Source organism: Schistocerca gregaria, chromosome 2 (genome assembly GCF_023897955.1).
Source record: "Schistocerca gregaria isolate iqSchGreg1 chromosome 2, iqSchGreg1.2, whole genome shotgun sequence".
Classification (NCBI taxonomy): Eukaryota; Metazoa; Arthropoda; class Insecta; order Orthoptera; family Acrididae; genus Schistocerca; species Schistocerca gregaria.
In genome coordinates, this window is record NC_064921.1 from 944,274,709 (window position 1) to 944,296,508 (window position 21,800).

The 21,800-nt window shown below is 38.4% G+C and overlaps 1 protein-coding gene across 2 annotated transcripts in view; it reads left to right on the plus strand.

Moving 5' to 3' along the window:
• Window positions 1-21,800, plus strand: part of LOC126335396 (uncharacterized) — a 104,065-nt gene that overhangs the window by 33,507 nt on the left and 48,758 nt on the right. For both annotated transcript variants that reach the window (XM_049998636.1, XM_049998637.1), the window contains exons 4-5: window positions 11,202-11,443; window positions 19,625-19,928. In XM_049998636.1, coding sequence (XP_049854593.1) covers window positions 11,202-11,443; window positions 19,625-19,928 — 546 coding nt within the window. The remainder of the gene's footprint in view (window positions 1-11,201; window positions 11,444-19,624; window positions 19,929-21,800) is intronic.

Sequence of the window (21,800 nt, forward strand, 5' to 3'; positions counted from 1 at the left end):
TTTCTTCTTCTGCCATACGTTTTTCCCCTTCTCTGATAATTTTTTGTTGCAATTTGACATCATTTTGACCAGTAGTGTTATTTGTACTGCGTTTTTGAAAGTTTAACTTTAATTATAGTAGCCCTGTACATCTCCCTAATTAAAACTTCTTCAAGTTTCTCTGAAATGCTCTATAAATACCAGGTTGAGCAGCCTTTCACCTTTACTTTATGGTTTCTGAACTGTACACCCTGCTAGGTTTTGTTGTAGTTTAGGCATATTAACACAGCTAAATGACAAGTAACAACTATTTAAGGGACAAAATAAACTTTTGCTTTATTTGCACAACACACATTCACACATTTGGCTGCACAAAAAATATTATGTTGCCCATCACCAAACACAGAACATGTATATTCCACAGAGTCTAATGCACTCTGCACGTCATATCTTGTTCACCAATATGCATGCTGGAAAATATTTGTTCACATATCCCCAACACTCCCCCTTCAACAAATATTTTTCAGATACTCAGCACTATACATCCGAGCTTAAACCATAATGTTTCACCAGCTTCTGAAATTTGTCCTTACTGAGAGACTTGGTTAGGAGATCAGGTAACATTTCTTCTGTGCATAGATAACTGAGAATTATATTCCTCTGTTCCACGTGATGTCTTATAAAGTGATGCCTTATGTCAATATGTTTTGATCTTACACTGGTGACATTATTTTTTGCAAGTTTAATAGCTCCCATATTGTCACAAAATACCACAGTAGGCTTTAATGTTGGAGGAGTTTCTATTTCACTCATCAGTGTATGGATCCAAAGAGCTTCTTGGATAGTGTAGGACAAGGCCGTACATTCAGCTTCTACAGTACTCAAAGCAACAGTTCTTTGTCTCTTACATGACCATGATATCAATTCTCCCATTAGTCTAAAACAACTTCTAGTGATGGAGTGTCTGCTTTTCAGCTCATTTCCCCAGTCTGCATAACTGTATCCTTCCAAATTTACATTTCCAGTTTTAGAAAATTTTAACTAACAATCAGCAGTTCCATTTAAACATTTGAATATTCTCTTGACTGCCATCTAGTGCTTCTCTCCGGGATCAGTGCCAAACTTTCTTACTGCATTTGTGGCAAATGTAATGTCTGGTCTGGAAGTCTGTGCTAAGTACAGTAGACTTCCTATGGCTCCCTAATAGGGTACACTTTCATTACATATCTTGCCATCATCAGTTATTAGCAGTTCTGCATTATTTTCCACAGGTGTAGAAATAGGTTTACAGTTTGCCATATTGAACTTTTCTAAGATCCTCCTTGTGTACAGAGATTGATCAATCCATAATTCTTCTCTGTTGGCACTTATTAGAATCTTCATGCCTAAGTATTGATGAATTTCCCCTAAATCGTGCATATTAAATTCTGACCATAACTGTTTTTTAAAAAAGTCCATCCGGCTTTCACTATTGGTTAAAATAAGAAAGTCATCTACGCATGTGGCCATGATTGCAATTTCTTCATTGCTCCTTTTATGATATATACTTGGATCTGCCTTTGGCTGTAACATGCCTAGTTTTATCAAAGTTTCATGCAAACATTTATTCCAGCAATGGCCACTTTGCTTTAATCCATATATGCTTTTCTTCAAATGCCAAATTCTTCTTTTCCCTTGATAAGGTTGCTTAATTTCATCAGATGGAATCACATATATTTTCCCTTCCAGCCTTCCATTTGGGTAGGCTGTTTTCACATCCATTTGATGAATTAAGTCTTCCCTTACTGCAAGAGCTAAAAGGTCTCTTGATAATGAATACTTCACCATCGGTGAGAAACTTTCATTGTAATCGATTCCTCCTTTCTGGAAATATCCTTTAACTACCAATCTGGCTTTGAATTTTGGTATTGCACTCTCATGATTTTTAATATTAAACACCCATCTTGTTATTAGTGGCTTCTTATTTTCAGGCATGTCAACCCATTCATGTTGTTGTTGTTTGTTGTTGTGGTCTTCAGTCCCGAGACTGGTTTGATGCAGCTCTCCATGCTACTCTGTCCTGTGTAAACTTCTTCATCTCCCAGTACTTACTGCAACCTACATCCTTCTGAATCTGCTTAGTGTATTCATCTCTTGGTCTCCCTCTACGATTTTTACCCTCCACGCTGCCCTCCCATGCTAAATTTGTGATCCCTTGATGCCTGAGAACATGTCCTACCAACCGGTCCCTTCTTCTCGTAAAGTTGTGCCACAAACTCCTCTTCTCCCCAATTCTGTTCAATAGCTCCTCATTAGTTATGTGATCTATCCACCTAATCATCATCATTCTTCTGTAGCACCACATTTCGAAAGCTTCTATTCTCTTCTTGTCCAAACTATTTATCATCCATGTTTCACTTGGAAATACATGGCTACACTCCATACAAATACTTTCAGAAGCGACTTCCTGACACTTAAATCAATACTCGATGTTAACAAATTTCTCTTCTTCAGAAATGCTTTCCTTGCCATTGCCAGTCTACATTTTATATCTTCTCTACTTCAACCATTATCAGTTATTTTGCTCCCCAAAACAGCAAAACTCCTTTACTACTTTAAGTGTCTCATTTCTTAATCTAATTCCCTCAGCATCACCCGACTTAATTTGACTGCATTCCCTTATCCTCATTTTGCTTTTGTTGATATTCATCTTATATCCTCCTTTCAAGACACTGTTCATTCCATTCAACTGCTCTTCCAAGTCCTTTGCTGTCTCTGACAGAATTACGATGTCATCGGCGAACCTCAAAGTTTTTATTTCTTCTCCATGGATTTTAATGCCTACCATGAATTTTTCTTTTGTTTCCTTTACTGCTTGCTCTATATAGAGATTGAATAACATCGGGGAGAGACTACAACCCTGTCTTACTCCCTTCCCAACAACTGCTTCCCTTTCATGTCCCTCGACTCTTATAACTGCCATCTGGTTTCTGAACAAATTGTAAATAGCCTTTCGCTCCCTGTATTTTACCCCTGCCACCTTTAGAATTTGAAAGAGAGTATTCCAGTCAACATTGTCAAAAGCTTTCTCTAAGTCTACAAATGCTAGAAACGTTGGTTTGCCTTTCCTTAATTTTTCTTCTAAGATAAGTCGTGTTCCAACATTTCTGCGGAATCCAAACTGATCTTCCCCGAGGTCGGCTTCTACCAGTGTTTCCATTCATCTGTAAAGAATTCCCGTTAGTATTTTGCAGCTGTGACTTATTAAACTGACCACCCTGGTACATAGGGCATTTGTCAACACCTGCTTTCTTTGGGATTGGAATTATTATATTCTTCTTGAAGTCTGAGGGTATTTTGCCTGTCTCATACATCTTGCTCACCAGATGGTAGAGTTTTGTTAGAACTGGCTCTCCCAAGGTCATCAGTAGTTCTAATGGAATGTTGTCTACTCCCGGGGCCTTGTTTCGACTCAGGTCTTTCAGTGCTCTGTCAAACTCTTCGCGCAGTATCATATCTCCCATTTCATCTTCATCTACATCCTCTTCCATTTCCATAATATTGTCCTCAAGTACTTTGCCCTTGTATAGACCCTCTATATACTCCTTCCACCTTTCTGCTTTCCTTCTTTGCTGAGAACTGGGTTTCCATCTGAGCTCTTGATATTCATACAAGTGGCTCTCTTTTCTCCAAAGGTCTCTTTAATTTTCCTGTAGGCAGTATCTATCTTACACCTGGTGAGATAAGCCTCTACGTCCTTACATTTGTCCTCTAGCCATGACTGTTTAGCCATTTTGCACTTCCTGTCAATGTCATTTTTGAGACGTTGGTATTCCTTTTTGCCTGCTTCATTTACTGCATTTTTATATTTTCTCCTTTCATCAATTAAATTCAATATTTCTCTTGTTACCCATGGATTTCTACTAGCCCTCGTCTTTTTACCTACTTGATCCTCTGCTGCCTTCACTACTTCATCCCTCAGAGCTACCCATTCTTCTTCTACTGTACTTTGTTCCCCCATTCCTGTCAATTTTTCCCTAGTGCTCTCCCTGAAACTATGTACAACCTCTGGGTCTTTCAGTTTATCCTGGTCGCATCTCCTTATATTGCCACCTTTTTGCAGTTTCTTCAGTTTTAATCTACAGTTCATAACGAATAGATCGTGCTCAGAGTCTACATCTGCCCCTGGGAATGTCTTACAATTTAAAACCTGGTTCCTAAATCTCTGTCTTACCATTATATAATCTATCTGAAACCTGTCAGTATCTCCAGGCTTCTTCAATGTATACAATCTTCTTTTATGATTCTTGAACCAAGTGTTAGCTATGATTAAGTTATGCTCTGTGCAAAATTTTACCAGAAGGCTTCCTCTTTCGTTTCTTACCCCCAATCCATATTTACTTACTATGATTCCTTCTCTCCCTTTTCCTACTGTCGAATTCCAGTCACCCATGACTATTAAATTTTCGTCTCCCTTCACTACCTAAATAATTTCTTTTATCTCATCATACATTTCATCAATTTCTTCATCATTTGCAGAGCTAGTTGGCTTATAAACTTGTACTGCTGTAGTAGGCATGGGCTTCGTGTCTATCTTGGCCACAATAATGCGTTCACTATCATATGTATCATTATCCACAAAAGATTGCAGCTCCATTTCAATAGTCTTTTTCCAATCTTGAGCACTTGAACTTGCCAAAGCTTCATCAACTGTGATTGGTTCATTTTTGACTATTTGGGCAGCGTACATTTCATACTCTGGATATTCTTTTGGTTTTGCTATATGTGGAAACTGCCTTAAACAGACTTCCTCTGTTGAATCTTCTTCCTCAATTTGATTCTCAGGTAGCACATCAGCTTCCTCTTTATTCTCGTCTTCCTCTGTTTCAGTTTCCATCTCTGTTTCAGCACTATCGACATCATGCTTGGTTGCATTACTGTATCATTTTGACTACTTTCCTTTATTTTAGGTTTACAATCCTCTAAAAATACTACATCTCTACTACTTATTATCTTCTTATTCGCAGGATTATAAAATCTGTAGCCTTTTGAATCCTCACAGTAGCAAACAAAAATATATTTTTGAGATTTTGCATCCCATTCTCCTCTTAATGGTTTCAGAATCTGAACCATGGCTTCACATCAAAAGACTTTTAAGTACTTTAGATCCATTTTCTTCCCAGTCCATACTTCATAAGGTGTTTTGTATCTCACAGCTTTGGGAGATGATCTGTTAATTAAATACACTGCTGTTGACACAACCTCTGCCCAAAAGCACTTAGGCAGCTCATTGTCGCTTAAGGTACTTCTTGCCTTTTCTACAATAGGTCTGTGGGCTCGTTCTGCAACTCCATTCTGAATAGGACTGTATCGAATGGTAGCCTGATGCCTAATACCCATTCCGTTCAAATGTTTCTTAAACTGTCTGTTTACATATTCTGATCCGTTGTTTGATATTATAATTTTAATTTTCTTCCCAGTCTGTCTTTTGACCATTTTTCAATAAACAACAAATACATCATTCACTTGACCCTAGCTACTTACAAAATAAACATACATGTATCTAGAAAAATCATCTATGAATTTCAGGAAATAGAAGCTACCTCTTTAGGATTTATTCTCCATAGGTCCACAGAGATCTGAGTGTATGAGTTTCAAGACTTCGGTAGATCTGCTCTGACTCGATTTAAATAGCAATCTAGCCTGCTTCCCTTGCAAACACACCACACATTGGACATTATTCATTCTCTAATTTTCCATCCCAGTTGCCACATTCTCCAGTAAAGTCATATTTTTCCTTTTCAAATGTCCAAGTCTCATATGCCACAAGAAACCTTTTGCAGCATAAACAGAGTGATTTCATGTTTTAGCAGTATTTTGAACTGTATTCACTTAGTAAATACCTCTTACATTAATTTCAGTAGCTACAGTATCACCACAAGAGTCTATCACTTTGGCTCCCTCTATAGCTAAGATAACTTTATTATCCTTCTTTATTGATTTGCTTACTGACAACAAATTAGTTGCAATATTCTTTACATAGTGTACATCATGAGCAGTAACAATTTCCTTTTCCCCATTCACAAGCAAATTAAGACCCACTTTTCCTGTGAGTTCGCACTTTAACTTAGACCATTCAACTGTGGAATTACAATGTCAGTCCTTGACTGAACATCGTACAAACCTGATGGAGCTTTGGTAATGTGCACAGATGCTCCTTAATCTAGGAACCATTCTGCATGATTGTCACTCGCTTCATTAAAAGAGTAAAAAACCAGAAAATGGCTTACCTTTATGGGTAGTCTTTCTCTCAGGACTACTAGAATTAACATGCTTCTTTTCTTTTATACTTAACTTTCCATTACACTGTGAAGCAATATGTCCAATTTTCTGGCATCTGAAACATCTAATTGGCTTCTTCTTGTACTAAGAGTATAAAGCCGATTCAGTTTCTTTTTCCTGTATAATCTTTACTTTAACACTATCTGCTATAATGAGTATTCCCAAACTTTCAAAACCCATAATCTTTGGCTAATATTTGTCTGGTAGTCTAGCTAACAATAAAGTTCCAATCCATTCATGCGCAATTTCAAAACCAATATTCATCAAACGATTGGAGATTGAAATTATTTTATTCACATATTCATCCACACTTTTACACTTATTTAATCTTTTGGTTATCAGCTCATGAAATAATCCTACTTTTCTGGTTAAACCACCATCTTCAGATGAGTTTTTTATTATGTCCCATACCTCTTTTGCTGATGTAGCCTTTTCTGTGTGAACATAATTCAGTGAATCAATCAAAAGGATTAGTTTTGATTTCCCCTTCTGATCCTTAGTAGCGAAACTTGATTCCGTAGATTACAATTTACCATTTATTATGTCCCGTAAGTCGTCAAAGTGCAAATACGCCTCAGTGGCAAATTTCCAGGTCACGTAAATTTCGCCCCCTACAAGCCACTCCATTTGCGGTATCTGTATTGTACTCATTTTACAGTTATTTTTCTTCTTCATATAGCGTACACAATCCAACTTTATATGAACATTCACGCACTTTTTGCACAAATACACATCACCTTAAAGCTTATTATTTTGCTTTAACCCAGTAGTTGGACCCATAACCTGTCTTAGTTTATGCAGATTAACACAGCTAAATGACAAGTAACAACTATTTAAGGGGTAAAGTAAACTTTTGCTTGATTCGCACGACACATATTAATTCATTTGGCTATGCAAATATATTACGTTGCCCATCAACAATCACGAAACATGTATATTCCACAGAGTCTAATGCACTCTGCACATCATATCTTGTGCACCACTATGCACAAAGCAAAATGTTTGTTCACATATCCCCAACAGTTTTGTAAGTTAATCAGTTGTGCATCATGATCTGATAATCCATTTATCACAAGGAAAGGATGTGTTAGTTTTACATCCTCTTGCTTTACAGATGCCTTATCTAATAGAGTGCTAATGTGCTACCGTCTTGAGCTGTATGTGTAGGAAAATTGATCTTTGATTGTAAGTTACATGTCATTAACAACTCTTGTAGTTCACTTTACCTATCAGAATTGCTTAGAACGTTTACACTGAAATCACCATAGATTAATAACTTCTTCTTTTTGTCTCACAGACACCATAATAGGAAGTCAAACTATTTTATGTACAGCTCCCAATTTTCTATTGTGGACCTGTATACTGTTGCTAATATCAACACTACATTATCTAGCTGTAGTTCACATGCACAAACTTCAAAGTGCTGATCGACACAAAATTTACTTACTTCTACAGTTTGGTAGTTATACCCTTCTTCTGTGTAAATGGCAACTGCTCCTTTATTCATACTACATCTGCAAATGTAAGGCGTTAAATGATACCCATTTATACTGATGCTTATCTACACAGTTACATGGTGTTCAGACAGACAACGTATGTCAATATCATTCTTATTTTTGAGGTTATCGAAACATACTAACAGCTCATCTACTTTACTTTTTACTACCCTGATATTTTGATGAAGTAAAATGATACTACCCATAGCTTTATATCCCTATTTACTGTATGTGAAGCATCTTTTATTCTATTTTTCTTGTTTGTTATCTGTCTGGTTTTTGGCTTTAACCTAAAAGGCCTGTCTGCCTGGTCCCATTAACCATAGGGATCATCTCTTGCGTGACTGTGGCACCCTCTACAGCATATGCTAATAGAGAAGTGAACTTAGCTATCCTCTTCCTATTTAGATGCAGGCCATGTGTAGTGTATCCCTACCTACCAACAGCATCAGCCGGAACAACACTTACGTGAGATTTTGCTGTTGTCTGCAGCATCCTGTTCAGTTCAGTGTCAACATGCCTTAGAGCAGTGTTTACACAGTATCGATTGTGGCACTGAAAAACCTCCACAAACCCCACATTTGTGTGCCCAGTTTCTGCTCCTATTTTATCCAGGTCACTTCTAATACCATATCTCGGATTCATAGCCAGGCTGTTTCCTGCTCACCCAACTATACTTACCCGATCTTCCTTCTCAAAGTCCCTGCAAATCTGATCTAAGTTTTCTTTCACCTGCCTAAGGCTAGTACTTGGTTTCACAAAACTTGCGACCTGGTACCCTACACCTAATTTCTTCTGAATCTGCTGCCTACACCTGTCCCATGACTGTTACCTAAAAGTAGAATTCTTCTTTTCCTGTTCTGATTTGATCCCAATCTGTCTTTTTTCTTTAAGCTAATATTCTGCTGCAGCCTACATTCAACTACATCTGGATGAGGCCCTTCCTCGACTACTTCAGATAGCAAGCCAAACTGATTTCCTAACTGAAATTCGAAAGTTTTTTCAACAGTGTCCTTATTTTCCCAGTTGCTTGCTACTTTTTCCCAGCACCCCATCTCGTTTTTCTGCCTTAGCCTTCATAATCCCAAATTCATATTTTATAATTCAGCCTTAAGGGCACAAATTTTTGCCTCCCATTCAGCAAGTTTTCTGTCCTTTCTACATAACCTGCATTGTCATGGAAGAGCCTCATTATCTAGCCCTGCTTCCTCACCACTACATTCACCTCAGTGAAACAATAACCTACGGTCTTCACAGAAGACCCCATCCATCAGATTTCTACAGCAACCACCACATTTGTCACACATGGTTTTATAGAAAAATTTACACAAAAGCAGAGAATAACTTGGCACAAGAGCACTGAAGTTTCGTAACCTGTGCTAATACGTAACTAAGCGCTAATGTAAACTAATCTTTAAACTTACTTTTGAAACTCTATATGACAGACCCAAATTAATTTAACTTTGAACTGCTAAGCCTAGTCAAAGAACTAAAAATCTCACTCGCATGAATTTTACGCCTAAAATGTAAGTAAAGCTATCGACTATTGGCCCTTATGAAATACTTTCTTTTCAATCTAAATAAGCTCATAAAAGCAAAAGATAGTCTAGTGTAGAAGTAAATGCACTAGTCTAAAATGTAATATTAACTAAATTAGCTCTTATTTAAATATTAATCACTTAACTTAGTGAGAGCTTCGTGGATGTGCATCTGCTAGAGATATTACATTGCTCATCGGAGAAGCACACCAAAACTGTTCATAGTTACGCCAAGGAGAAACATAGGTAGCTACCAAGCACTGTCCGAATACAGCCAGGAAAAACCCTTACTACTGTTTTTGAGTCTGTGTTAGCAAAGAGGCCCTCGATGTATTTGAAAGTGAAAATGTAATGATATTGTGGATATTATTTCAGCAAGACATAGGATACAACATGAGCAGGATCACATCGGTTACAGAGGACAGAATTAAAAACTAAGGAGCGAGTATTTTCTGCATTGGATTTGCTGGCCATGTGATAGTTTAGTTTCATCACAGTCCAACAGTGTGTGTCATAATGAGGATTCCAGATTGAATGACCATTGCTATGTGCATATGAACTTGTCACAGTGTGACAGTTACCATAATTTCCTTTATGAATGTTGCAAAACACTCACCATGAAGCCTGAAGATGACTTTAAAGTGCTTTATCAAAGAGCAGCAGTGAGTTGATGAGATCACCTGACCCAGGCAGTGCTTAGGACCCTCAGTAACATTTCTCACATAAGGAAAGTTTAAGCAGCATGACAATATAATTACATGAACTATAAATATAAAACTATGTAAAGTGGGAAGAATCTGTAAAGTTTCTGTTTAAGCAACTAAATAATTCTCATGGTTGCACTTGGTGTTGATACTAACAGTCTCAGAACTGACGTAATGTTTGAGCCTTTTTAGCACATTTTGTGTCCTGCAAATGAAATAATATTGTGCAGAATATCCAGTCATTATTGAATTAAAAATATTTAAAATGTGAAAAGATAATCAGGCTTCACTAACTATTGTAAACACTAATGTGAGAGAAATTTCCAGCTTCAAGGAAGTAAAGGAATGAGCAGAAAATAAGTACGTAACAAAGTATTGCTGAAACATATTAGTTAATGGGAAATCCAGGTTGGAATATCAACAGTGGGTGAAAAGGACAGATTTCTGTACACTGTAAAGATCCACATTGAGTTGCAGAGAGGCACAATGAAAAGACTGTTACAGTCTGAGCTTTCAGCCAACACTGTCTTCAGAAAAGAAAGAAAAAAACACACACATTTACACAAGCAGCCCCCCCCCCCCCCCCCCCACAAGCACACAAAAAGTGCACAATTACCATCTCTGTCCGCTGTAGCCAGACTTCTCTGAAGAAAGCTTTGGCTGTAAGTTCACTATGTGACAGTCTTTACGTTGCACATATCTGCAACTCTCACAAGTCATCCTTATGGTGAGTAGCGCTTTATCCTTTTCATAATAGTTGAATTATACAATCACTGGAAATTCTAAATCGTGACTAGCCATCTGTGAAAGGCTCTCTCTTGTTCAGCATGTTCTTTAGTCACTCTTAGTTGTTACAGTTTCTTCCCTTTGCGTACAGGTATACAAACAAAACTGTTTGAGTTGATCTTTCATTTGATGTGTTATATTTGTAAGGTGAACATAATAAATGCTACAAAGCCCTAAACCTGTATATTCGTTTTGAAACACACTGTATTAAACCTGTTTCTGTATGTCTGGACGTTACACTTTCTTTTCTCTAAATCTGGGCATTTACAGCTGATTTTTATCTGTGCATAATGTAAACCATATTGTTGGTTTGATTTAGATCTTAGTTCTGACACTTTGAGATACAGAGTTTAACTTTATGTTGTTCTTGTTTCCAGAGCTACTGAATGGCAAGATGAACATGTCACAGCCAGGGAATGCAGACATCAGTTCTGTTGTGTCTAGCTCACAAGAAGTTGAACACACTGTTGAACTTTCTGCTCCAGACAGAGATTATGTATTGAGTAATAACAGACACACACTTACCTATTGGTTTGTTGACTGTATCTACTATGGCCACTCTACAGATTTCAAGTTTCACTACAATTATTCACAATCTGGAGTTGAGCACGATGTGGAGGTTTGCAAAACATGTTTAACACATTCTGCATGCAATTTTTAACTTGTAGAAGGAGGCATGTGCAACAGAGACTTGATGTGTTTTGTTTTAATTTGCCATGGGTACACCAGAGGCGAGTATTATGTACATTTTAGACTTCAGGAAAGCCTTTGACACTGTTGATTTCCAAATTTTGCTTGCCAAACTTAGCAGGCTAAATTTCTCGGCCATTGCAGTGCAATTGTTTTGTTCATATCTGATGTCTCACCAGTGATGAATCATGCGCGGCACCATTGAACGATTATATCCCAAATTATTTTTTTCAAAAAGTACAAAAAATGTTCATAACCATAACTAGAGAGATACCTGTAACTAAAAACTATCGATACTTTTCTTTTCACACTTCTTGCTTTCTCCCAACAATGCTTTGCCATATGGCAATGCTGGGTCATATAGAGGAAAATAATACTCCAAGAATTTTTCAATCCATACTAGCTTTTATTGCATACAGACACGAGAAATTTCATTATTTGCATGAAATATGAACATACAGTAATATTGTACATGTGTTTAGTAGCTTTTTTTAAATTTTGGAATGGTAATTTTGAAAACATTTTATGCATAGTACAGTTTCACACTTTGAGCATGCAGTTTGACCGATTGTGGAGCAGTTTTCACCAGCACATCTCCTTTTCTTCTCAGTTGAAACTGGACAATGGTTAAGTCCATCATAACGTAAATTTTCATAAGTTGTATTTTGTAATGCACGCGTGCCTCCTGGGCCTTTGGATTTTTCTCCAAAGTGATTGCAGTAGTAGATGGCAATGTGGTGGCGAAATTCTAAGTGAGATATGGTAGGATGGGCAATTCTGTGTAGCTGCCATGCATTATGCACACACACATCAACCAACCATGATGCAATTCCACCATTTTTTACCATGATTCCCGGTTCGATGAAGGATTAAGTTGGGTCCATTTGGTCCATGCCTCCCAGTGATCTGTTGTTTTCTAACACTGATTTTCTTTTTGTGTTCTCTGGAATAACACTGAACCAATGCAATGGGATTCTTTCCATATAATTTCAGTGCAACATTTACAACAGTATTATGTAACCATTTGGTGACAATTATACCAGTATCTTTCATTTTGATAGGAGTAACATATCCTCTTGACCTTTTCTTTAGAACTGTTTTGCTTTCAAGTGGGCAGTTTTTCAGAATTCTGTTATCACAGATATTTCCTGTACCATAGTACCCATGAGATTTCAGTTCTGCTGACAATGGGAATCCAGAAAATAAATTATCAAAATAAAACGAGAACTGGATTTGCTGGACAGCTGTTTCAAACTCATCGATCATAGTCACAAGTCATACTCTTGAATCGTTCATGGATTTTGACTGTGATATATTTTGAAATTTATTAGGTAACCTGCTTGTGTGTATAAAGGCCAAACCTTGTATCCAAATCACAGTGGTTTTCTCTTTATAAACTGCATACAGCCATGACGTCTGAAGTACGCTATCATACTTTTGTGATATGACAGATTCTGCTCGGGATGGAAATGTGTAGCATATTTGCTTTCAGATGGTCTGTAATGGGATATAACTTCCACATTTTATCCCCCTCACTTCTTTTTTTTCTGACTGCCCTCAAAGTGAAGAAACTGCAGTATCTGATGAAAGCTGTTTGCTGTTTCTTTGCATAGCATTTGAGACCATTTCATTCTTCAGATCACCATCATTGCTCCAAAATGATCATACACATGGGTGATAGTTGTAGCCAATTACAAGTAAAATGCCAATAAAGACTTTCAACTCTTCCAAGGTAATGTTTGGATTAGGCTTCCCAAGAAATATAGCATACTTTCCTGACTCATCACAAATATTTTGTAATATGTTTTCTGCAGAATCCCTCCCCTTCCATCCCATCTCATCCCATTCCTCTCCTATCCCTCCCCCTCCCTCTACCTGTCCCCCCCCCCCCCCCACCTCCTGCTCCCCCGCCTTTCCTCTCTCCTTCCTCTGCTTTGGTGTTTGAGGTTCCTCTTTTTCTTCTTTCTTTCTATGCACTCCCAAAGGCCGGGCCATGTATTTGACACATAACAGGTGACTGGGTATCGCATAATTCCCAGCGTGTGTTGACAGGTAGTGTTCGCAGTGGCGCATCAAAAACCATTTTTATGAGTTTATGGGGGTGCAGTGAGTTTCTTCCACTGCCTTTACGTCTTGGGTTGTTGCTCTTTTGTTTGTTGAAACTACGAAATTCCTGGTTATATGCTTGACAGGAAAATTTCTTGGCACTCCCATGTGTCTTACTTGGCCACCTGCTGTACGTGGTCCCTCAATGTACTACGTGTCCTCAGTGGTAATTCCTGGCGAGTGGACCACCCTCCTCCATTTGTACTGGTCCCTTGTCCGTTTGAAACTAGACTATCGGTGTTTCACTTACGCACCTGCACATCCATCCATCTTTTGCCATTTCAATACCGTCTACCATTGTGGCATCCGTTTGGCCACTGGCACCTTTACAATAGCCCGGTTGAGTGTTTGTATGCAGAAACTGCCGAATTACCATAGTCATACTGCTGTGATTTTCTCCTCAGCAGATACGAACGCTGTTTTTTCTGCCACACTTCACTTTCGAATACTGCTCTAGCAGCTTAACTTCATACTAGGTGCCACTTTCCATATGGATGTAAACCCTTCACCATCTTGGCTTTGTGCGGCGGCTCGTGTTCACCTTGGACCTCATTTGCTTCCTAAGGACACTCTGTCACTGTAAGATTCTTGACCTTTGCACGGAAATTCATGATAACTTTTGTGTACGTTGCTGGCTCTTGGACTGACCGCTGTATTGGGTGTGCCTTTGTCATTGGTACCAACATTTTTCAGTATCGGCTTCTGGAACACTGCTCAGTATTTGTATCAGATCTCTTTGCCCTGTATCGGGCTAAGCAGTACACCCAGTGACACAGGCTTTTCAATTGTCTCATCTGCTCTGATTCTCTCAGTGCCCTTCAGAGCATCTGTGTGCTGTACACCATCTATCTCTTAATGCAATGAGTACAGCAAAGGTTTCTCTTGCTCACTCTTGGTAGAGCCACTGTGATGTTTATGTGGATCCCTGGTCATGGTGGTCTGCTGTCGAAGCTGCAGTCCTCGTACCTCTATCCCTCCAATGATCTTTGTGTTGACGCCTGTCTCTTTGCATCAGCAGTGATCTTCAAAATGTGTGTGACTTCCTAAGGGACCCAACTGCTGAGATCGTCATTCTGTAGACTTACTCACTACTTTTTTAAAACTAACTTATGGTAAGAACAACACACACACCCACGCCCGAGGGGCGACTCGAACCTCTGGCGAGAGGGGCCGTGCAATCCGTGACATGGCACCTCAGACTGTGCAGCCACTCTGCACGACCCACAGGTCTTCCCTTTCATGGGAACAAGCTCCTAGGGCTGCTTGGGCTAACTTCACGCTAGATGTCACTTTCCCAATGGATGTGAACCCTTCACCACCTTGGCTTTGTGCTGCTTGGGCACCATTCTCTCAGTGCAAAAACATCATTTTAGCTAGGTTGTGTATTGGGCATTGTCTTTTTAGCCATCGTCATTTGTTAAGTGGCGATCTCCCACCACTTTGTGCTCATTGTCCTCAACCTTTGATGGTCACCATTTCCTGACAGAATGTCCTTTTTTTAAACACCTGCATTCTAATTTATGTTTGCTGTCTGAGTTATCAGCTGTTTTAATGAATGATGTGCAGGCTGTCGACCGTGTTTCACTTTTTATGTGTCATAGCAGTATGTCGAAGGACATTTAATCTTTAATTCAGGACCTATGTTGTATTTATGGTGTATTTTATGTCCCTTTCTCCAAGAGAAATTCCCAGTTTTTACCTCTCTTTCCTTATGTCGATTGGGCTTAATGTGTAGCTGCTTTTAACTGGTTTTTTGCCTTCATGTTCTATGGTTCTGACATGGGCACATATGATCTTTTTGTGCCCTAAAGCAAAACAAACAAGAAATGAGTAGTCTCACATCTCAGTGAGGAACTTGAAACTTTCAGCACGGGACAGGAGCATGGGGAGGAACTGTGGTTCAGGTTTAAAAGAATAATTGACTATGCACTGGATAGGGAAAACCCAGGAGAACTGCCGCATTTTAATTCTCGTACCACTGAAAAGATAAATTAAATAAGTGTTAGTGTCAGTGGTGTTGTGAAACAGCTGAAATGGTTTTGTAAGTAGAACAAAGATCCATGGCCCAATGGAATGCCTGTCAGATTCTATACTGAATTTGCACCCAATTTAGCCCATTTTCTAACTGTAATAAATCCTTGAACAAAAAACCACGTCCAGTTCTTGGAAAAAAGCACAGTTCACACCTGTCTATGAGAAGGGTAGTAGAAGTGATCGACAGAACTGCCAGCCATTATCCTTGACATTGATTTGTTGTAGAATCTTAGAACATATTCTGAGCTAAATGTAATGAGGTATCTTGAACAGAATGACCTCCTCAATGCCAATCAGCATGGATTCCAAAAACATCAATCATATGAAATCCAACTTGCACTTTTCTCGCATGACATACGGAAAGCTTTGGAACAAGGCAGTCAGATGATTGCAGTATTTCTTGATTTTTGAAAAGCATTTGGCTCAGTACCGCACATGTGCTTGTTGTCAAAAGTACAGTCATATGGAATCAAGTACAATTTGTGACTAATTGAAGACTTTTGATTAGGGAGCACGCTGCATGTTGTCTTGGATGGAGACCAATCGTCAGGTGTAAAAGTAACTTCAGCTGAGCCCCAGGGAAGTGTGTTGGAACCCTTACTGTTCATGTTATATGTTAAAGTTATTGCAGATAATATTAATAGTAACCTCAGACTTCTTGAAGATGATGTAGTTATCTGTAATTAAGTACTGTGTGAAACAAGCTGCATAAATATTGAGTCAGATCTTGACAAAAATTTCAAAGTGGTACTAAGATGGGGAACTTGCTTTGAATGTTTAGAAATTCAAAATTGTGCACTTCATGAAACAAAAAATGTATCCAATGACTGTAATATCAATGAGTTGTAATTGGCCTACTCAGACAAATAACTTGGTATAATACTTTGTAAAGATGTGAAATGGAATGATCACATAGGCTGAGTTTTGGGTAAAGCAGATAGTAGACTTTGTTAGAATACTGGGGAAGTGCAGTCAGTCTACATAGGAGATTGCTTACAAATAATTTGTGCAAACAGTTCTAGAATGTTACTCAAGCATGTGGGACACATACCAGATAGTACTAACAGGGGATATTTAACATATACAGAGAAGGGCAGCATGGACGGTCGCAGGATCATTTGATCCATGGGAGTGTGTATCAGAGATACTGAAGAAACTGAACACGCGATCTAGTGTTGACAGATGCAAACTATCCTGAGACAGCCTGTTAACAAAGCTTCAAGAACCTGCTTTAAGTGATGACTAGGAATATAGTACAATCCCCTACATATCTCTCACAAAGGGATCATGAGGATAAGATTAGAATACTTACGGCATCTAGAGAAGCATTCAAACAATCTTTCTTCCTGCAGCCTATGTGTGAATAGAATGGGAAGAAACCCTGATAACTGGTACAATAGGATGTACGCCCTGCCATGCACCTTATTGTGGTTTGCAGAGTTAAGATGTAGTTGAAGATGAAGTTGTGTTGAGTGAACAGTGGCAAAATAAATTACTTTCACTGGCACTGAAAACATCTTCTGTGTCATATTGTTTGATTGATGAAGTCAGTATAAACTGCCACCAATGTTTTGTCATCATCCCTGGATTTGGTGGAGAAAACTCGTAATCATTTCTATCAGTTCGTCACCTCTCTCCAACAATGGAAGGTACTGATGTGGGAACGTTTTAAGAGAGAACTTATTTGTAGCAAACTAACAATGCAGTCTAGACATCTTTATGTACAAGTTTTCTATAAGTTTTCCTTATCGTAATTGCTGTAATTTATCTCTTCTTTTAATTATTATTGTGCACATACAATCGTCAATGCCAGATTCTTTACAGATATGCATTTTCTATATTTATTTTTCATCTACTGCTTTAAGCATAGCATCTCCACTTTAAGTGAAAAAAACAATTTTGTTTTTGCCCCGATTTCTCTGCCGTTGTGACATAGGAGCAGTAGTAACCATTGTTTACTTTGTTTGGTCTTAAAAATCACTCATGTTTGGTGTTATGACTTGTAGAAATCAGTGTAATATTTTTGTGTTAGCATTTTTCACTTTAGTAGTTTTGTTTAGGTATTATTGTTCTTATCTAATTACAGCCAGCAATGAATCTTATGAAGAAATTGATGTGCTTGTGATGATCAGCACTCTTATTTCAGTTGTTGCCAACTTGTTTATGGAGAAATTTGAACAATGAGCATATCAGGCAGCCAATAAGACTTTGGTGCCACCTGTGGATGGTACTTTCATAGGGTGGAGTTGTGGCGAAGAGGAGTTGGATGTCTCTCTGGTATACCTTAATAGTGTTAGCCCAAAAATTCAATATGTGAAAAGAAAGAGAGCAATGAACAACTTAATTCCCTGCATGTATCTCTAACAAAGTGGATGGACTGAACTTTGGGCCGTAAAATGTACAAGAAAGTAATACACATGAGCCAATACCTTTATAAGGAAGCCAAAGATCAGTCAGAAGAGAGATAGCAAATGGTTATTTGTGGCTGGTTTTTAAGAAAAATGGTTATTCCAACAAGAAGGAAAAATGAGCACCACATTCAAGAAGAGAGAATTCCAGGACTAATGAGGAACTACAGCTGCCAACAGGGAAAGTTTCTGTGCCCTTTATTAACAAAGTTTTTGATCAATTGCAAAAGTTTTGACCAAGTGTGCAGTCTGTTGAGTTCTCTCTCTACAGTTTTTATTTTTCAGTGCACAACGTTAACCCAACACACTACAAGGGCTAAGCTGCTTGGATTTACTTGGCAAGTGACTGTCAGACAAAAGCTACATATCATTATTTTAGTAAATATTTTATCAGTACAGTTTATATGGAAACAAGTCAGGGAACCTAAGTACTGGTTATTATTAAAGACTGCTGGCTAGTTTTCTTGTTAATCATTGATGTAGATGTATCATATAATTTTACTCTTATCACACCCACCAGAGATGATATTGTACAACCGAAAGTCCAGGTTGGAATATCATCAGTATTATGAAAATGAGATTGCTACTTACTATTAAGATGACAAGTTGAGTTGTAGACAGGCACAATGAAATAATTGTTACACTCTTAGCTTTCAGCTAAAGTCTCTTGAGAAAAGAACACACACACACACACACACACACACACACACACACAATCAAGCACCTCTCAAGCATAAATGGCTGCTTTGGCACTGCAGTTGGAGCTTACTTCTGTGTGTGTGTGTGTGTGTGTGTGTGTGTGTGTGTGTGTGTGTGTGTTGGGGATGGGATGATTTCTTTTTCTGAAGAAGGTTTTGGCTGAAAGCTAAGTGTGTAACAGACCTTTTGTTGACACTGTCTGCAACTCAGTGTATCATTTTTACAGTGAGTAGCAATCCTTTTCAGAGTTACTATTGTGTCAAGCAACAACAATATTCCAGTCCACTGCTGTCTTTTTATTAAAATACCATACTAGTGATCCTTATGACTTTACTTTTCTGTGTGTAACAATTTGTTTAAACTAAACCCACTCAGATTGGAAGATAGATGCTTCTGACCTTTTTTGTAGATGTTGTTACTAGTTTTTCAGTGAAAGTGATTAAAATGTTAAAATGTGAAATATGAGAGACTCTTCACTAGAGGTTAACATTTTAATGAACATTTTCTTGCATTTCATTAATAAGCTACCACAACATGGTTCCCCCTAATTCCACAGCCAGGCTTTGGGTCAGCGCTATCATATGGTGCGCTAAATTAATTTTGCACTTCTTGTTCTAGCCATGTGCTGGCCTTTATCATTACTGGTGAACAACTGGGTGACTTCAGAGTAATGAAAGTTGTTAATATATTATCTCGCAAAAGTATTGCCTACAGAGTGGGATGTTAGAATGAGGGTACAATTTATATACCACATTCATTAGATGTTCTTAACTGTGTATAATTCATTATGAAATGATATAAAATGATGTTTCTAGGCTTTTATGCAATATGTCATAATAATGTGATTTATTTATTTTTTGCAGGCACTAGTTGTTTCTTCACCGGACATCCCTATGCCGACAACAACAGCAAATCCGATAACTACAGTAAGCTCACCAACTACAGCAGGGTCTGCCACAACTGATGCAACAACAATACCTGTAAATACAACATCGCATTTGCCAGTGAGTCCTCCGGTTACACCAGTGCCACTGTCAGTCACTAATAGCACAACTACTCCAATTAATGGATCAGTCGTTGCTCCATATGTGTGCCTCAATTCGTCTATAATACCACCTGATCCAAATAAAACATATGGCTATTTTCATAAACACATAACTGTCAAAGGTGAGTTTTTTGAGCTAAATGTAATAGAGCTATGAGTATTCAGTGCTTGTATTTGAATGAGTTAAAAATAATGTTTTGAAGTGAGATTGGAATTTCAGTTCAGTAATGTTACTGGTTGCCTTCTTTCAGTTTTGTTTGTTGTTTCCATCATGAAATTTCCATTATGATAGGAAGTAGAAGTTGATACACTGCAACTTCAGTCTTGGGGTCTCTCTTTGTATATAACAGTAGAATATTTGGATTCACATTTATTTCGTTGTTTAGAATAGCTCTGAAATATCAGTACTTTGCCATTTTTGCATGCCCCAAAACTCTTTGTGGATTCAGAAAAAAGCAAATAAAGGATCAAATTGTGCAGTGTTTCATTGTAATGACCAGATTAAAATTATAGCCTGCCTGAAATGAGAAACTGTCTCTTCATGTACACAGTCTAGTCACATTAATGTGACCACTGCGTATTTTTGACATCAACATGCAAAAACTGCTCACTTTCAGCAGATGGCAGGACTAGCAGTGGAGGGAATATAGTGTGTCGGGGGGATGTGAGAAACAGTGCAGTTGTCACAATGTGTAAGCAGAGCAGTTTATCTGATGTCCAAAAGGGCATGAGGATTTACTTTCAGACCAGGCGTGGAGGCATTTTCATAACAGCCAAGTTTGTAAACTATTTGCATGCTGCCATGGTTAAAATATACTGTGCATGTAAATTAGTGCTATCTAAAACTGACGTTGAGGCAACTGTGATGCACCGTGGGCCATAGGTGACAAGGGTGAATGATGGCTGCAGAGATGTATATAACTGAGTAGACATGCAGCTGCTCAACACCTGACCACCCAGATGAACCAGTAGGCTACAAACAGTGTCTCCTCAAAGACCATTCAGGGAATATTGCTGCGTATGGGCCTCAACAGCAGGGACCTGGTTCATGCATCCGTGCTGAATGCTGTTCATCACCGATGAAGGCTGGAATTTGCATGCCAGTACCTCACCTGGATGTCCACTGAGTGGTGACAGGTGGCTTTTTCAGAAGAAATGTGTTTTATGCTCCATTAGACACATGGCCATTGGTATGTATGGCATGAAACGTCTGAAAGCAAAGGGTCCAGGCCAGAGGAGGGAGCATTATACTCTGTGAAATGTTTCCGTGACGTTCCCTGGGTGATTCCATAATTCAGGAGACATTAATGGATCAACACAAGTGTACCTCCATCCTCGGGTACCATATCTACCATTACATGGAGTTTAAATGAAATAGAAAGAAACTTCCACATGGGGAAAAATATATTAAAAACAAAGATTCCAAGACTTACCAAGCAGGAAAGCGCCGGTAGACAGGCACAATAAAATAACACACTAACACACACACAAAATTACGAGCTTTCGCAACCGGCGGTTGCTTCGTCAGGAAAGAGGGAAGAAGAAGGAAAGATGAAAGGATGTGGGTTTTAAGGGAAAGGGTAAGGAGCCATTCCAATCCCGGGAGCGGAAAGACTTACCTTAGGGGGAAAAAAGAATAGGTATATACGTGTGCGCGCGCACACACACACACACACACACACACACACACACACACACACACACACACATGTCTGCTTGTGTCTGTATATGTAGAACCTACCAAAAAGTTGTCAAGTAACACTACTTAGAAGCTGGCCACAATGTGTAATAAAGGATAAAGTAAGAAATTGCTCCTCCTGCATATGGAATATGTTCCCAAGTTTGCAGTTAAATTCCAGATAATGTTCTCAAGAACAAACTCTAAATTTTTATCCAGAAGGGCATAGGGCCATATGCATGAGTCAATCTAGTCTGGTATCAATTCAAATAAGCAATTGCACATGCATTTTTGGAACTGAGAGTTATTTTTGTAG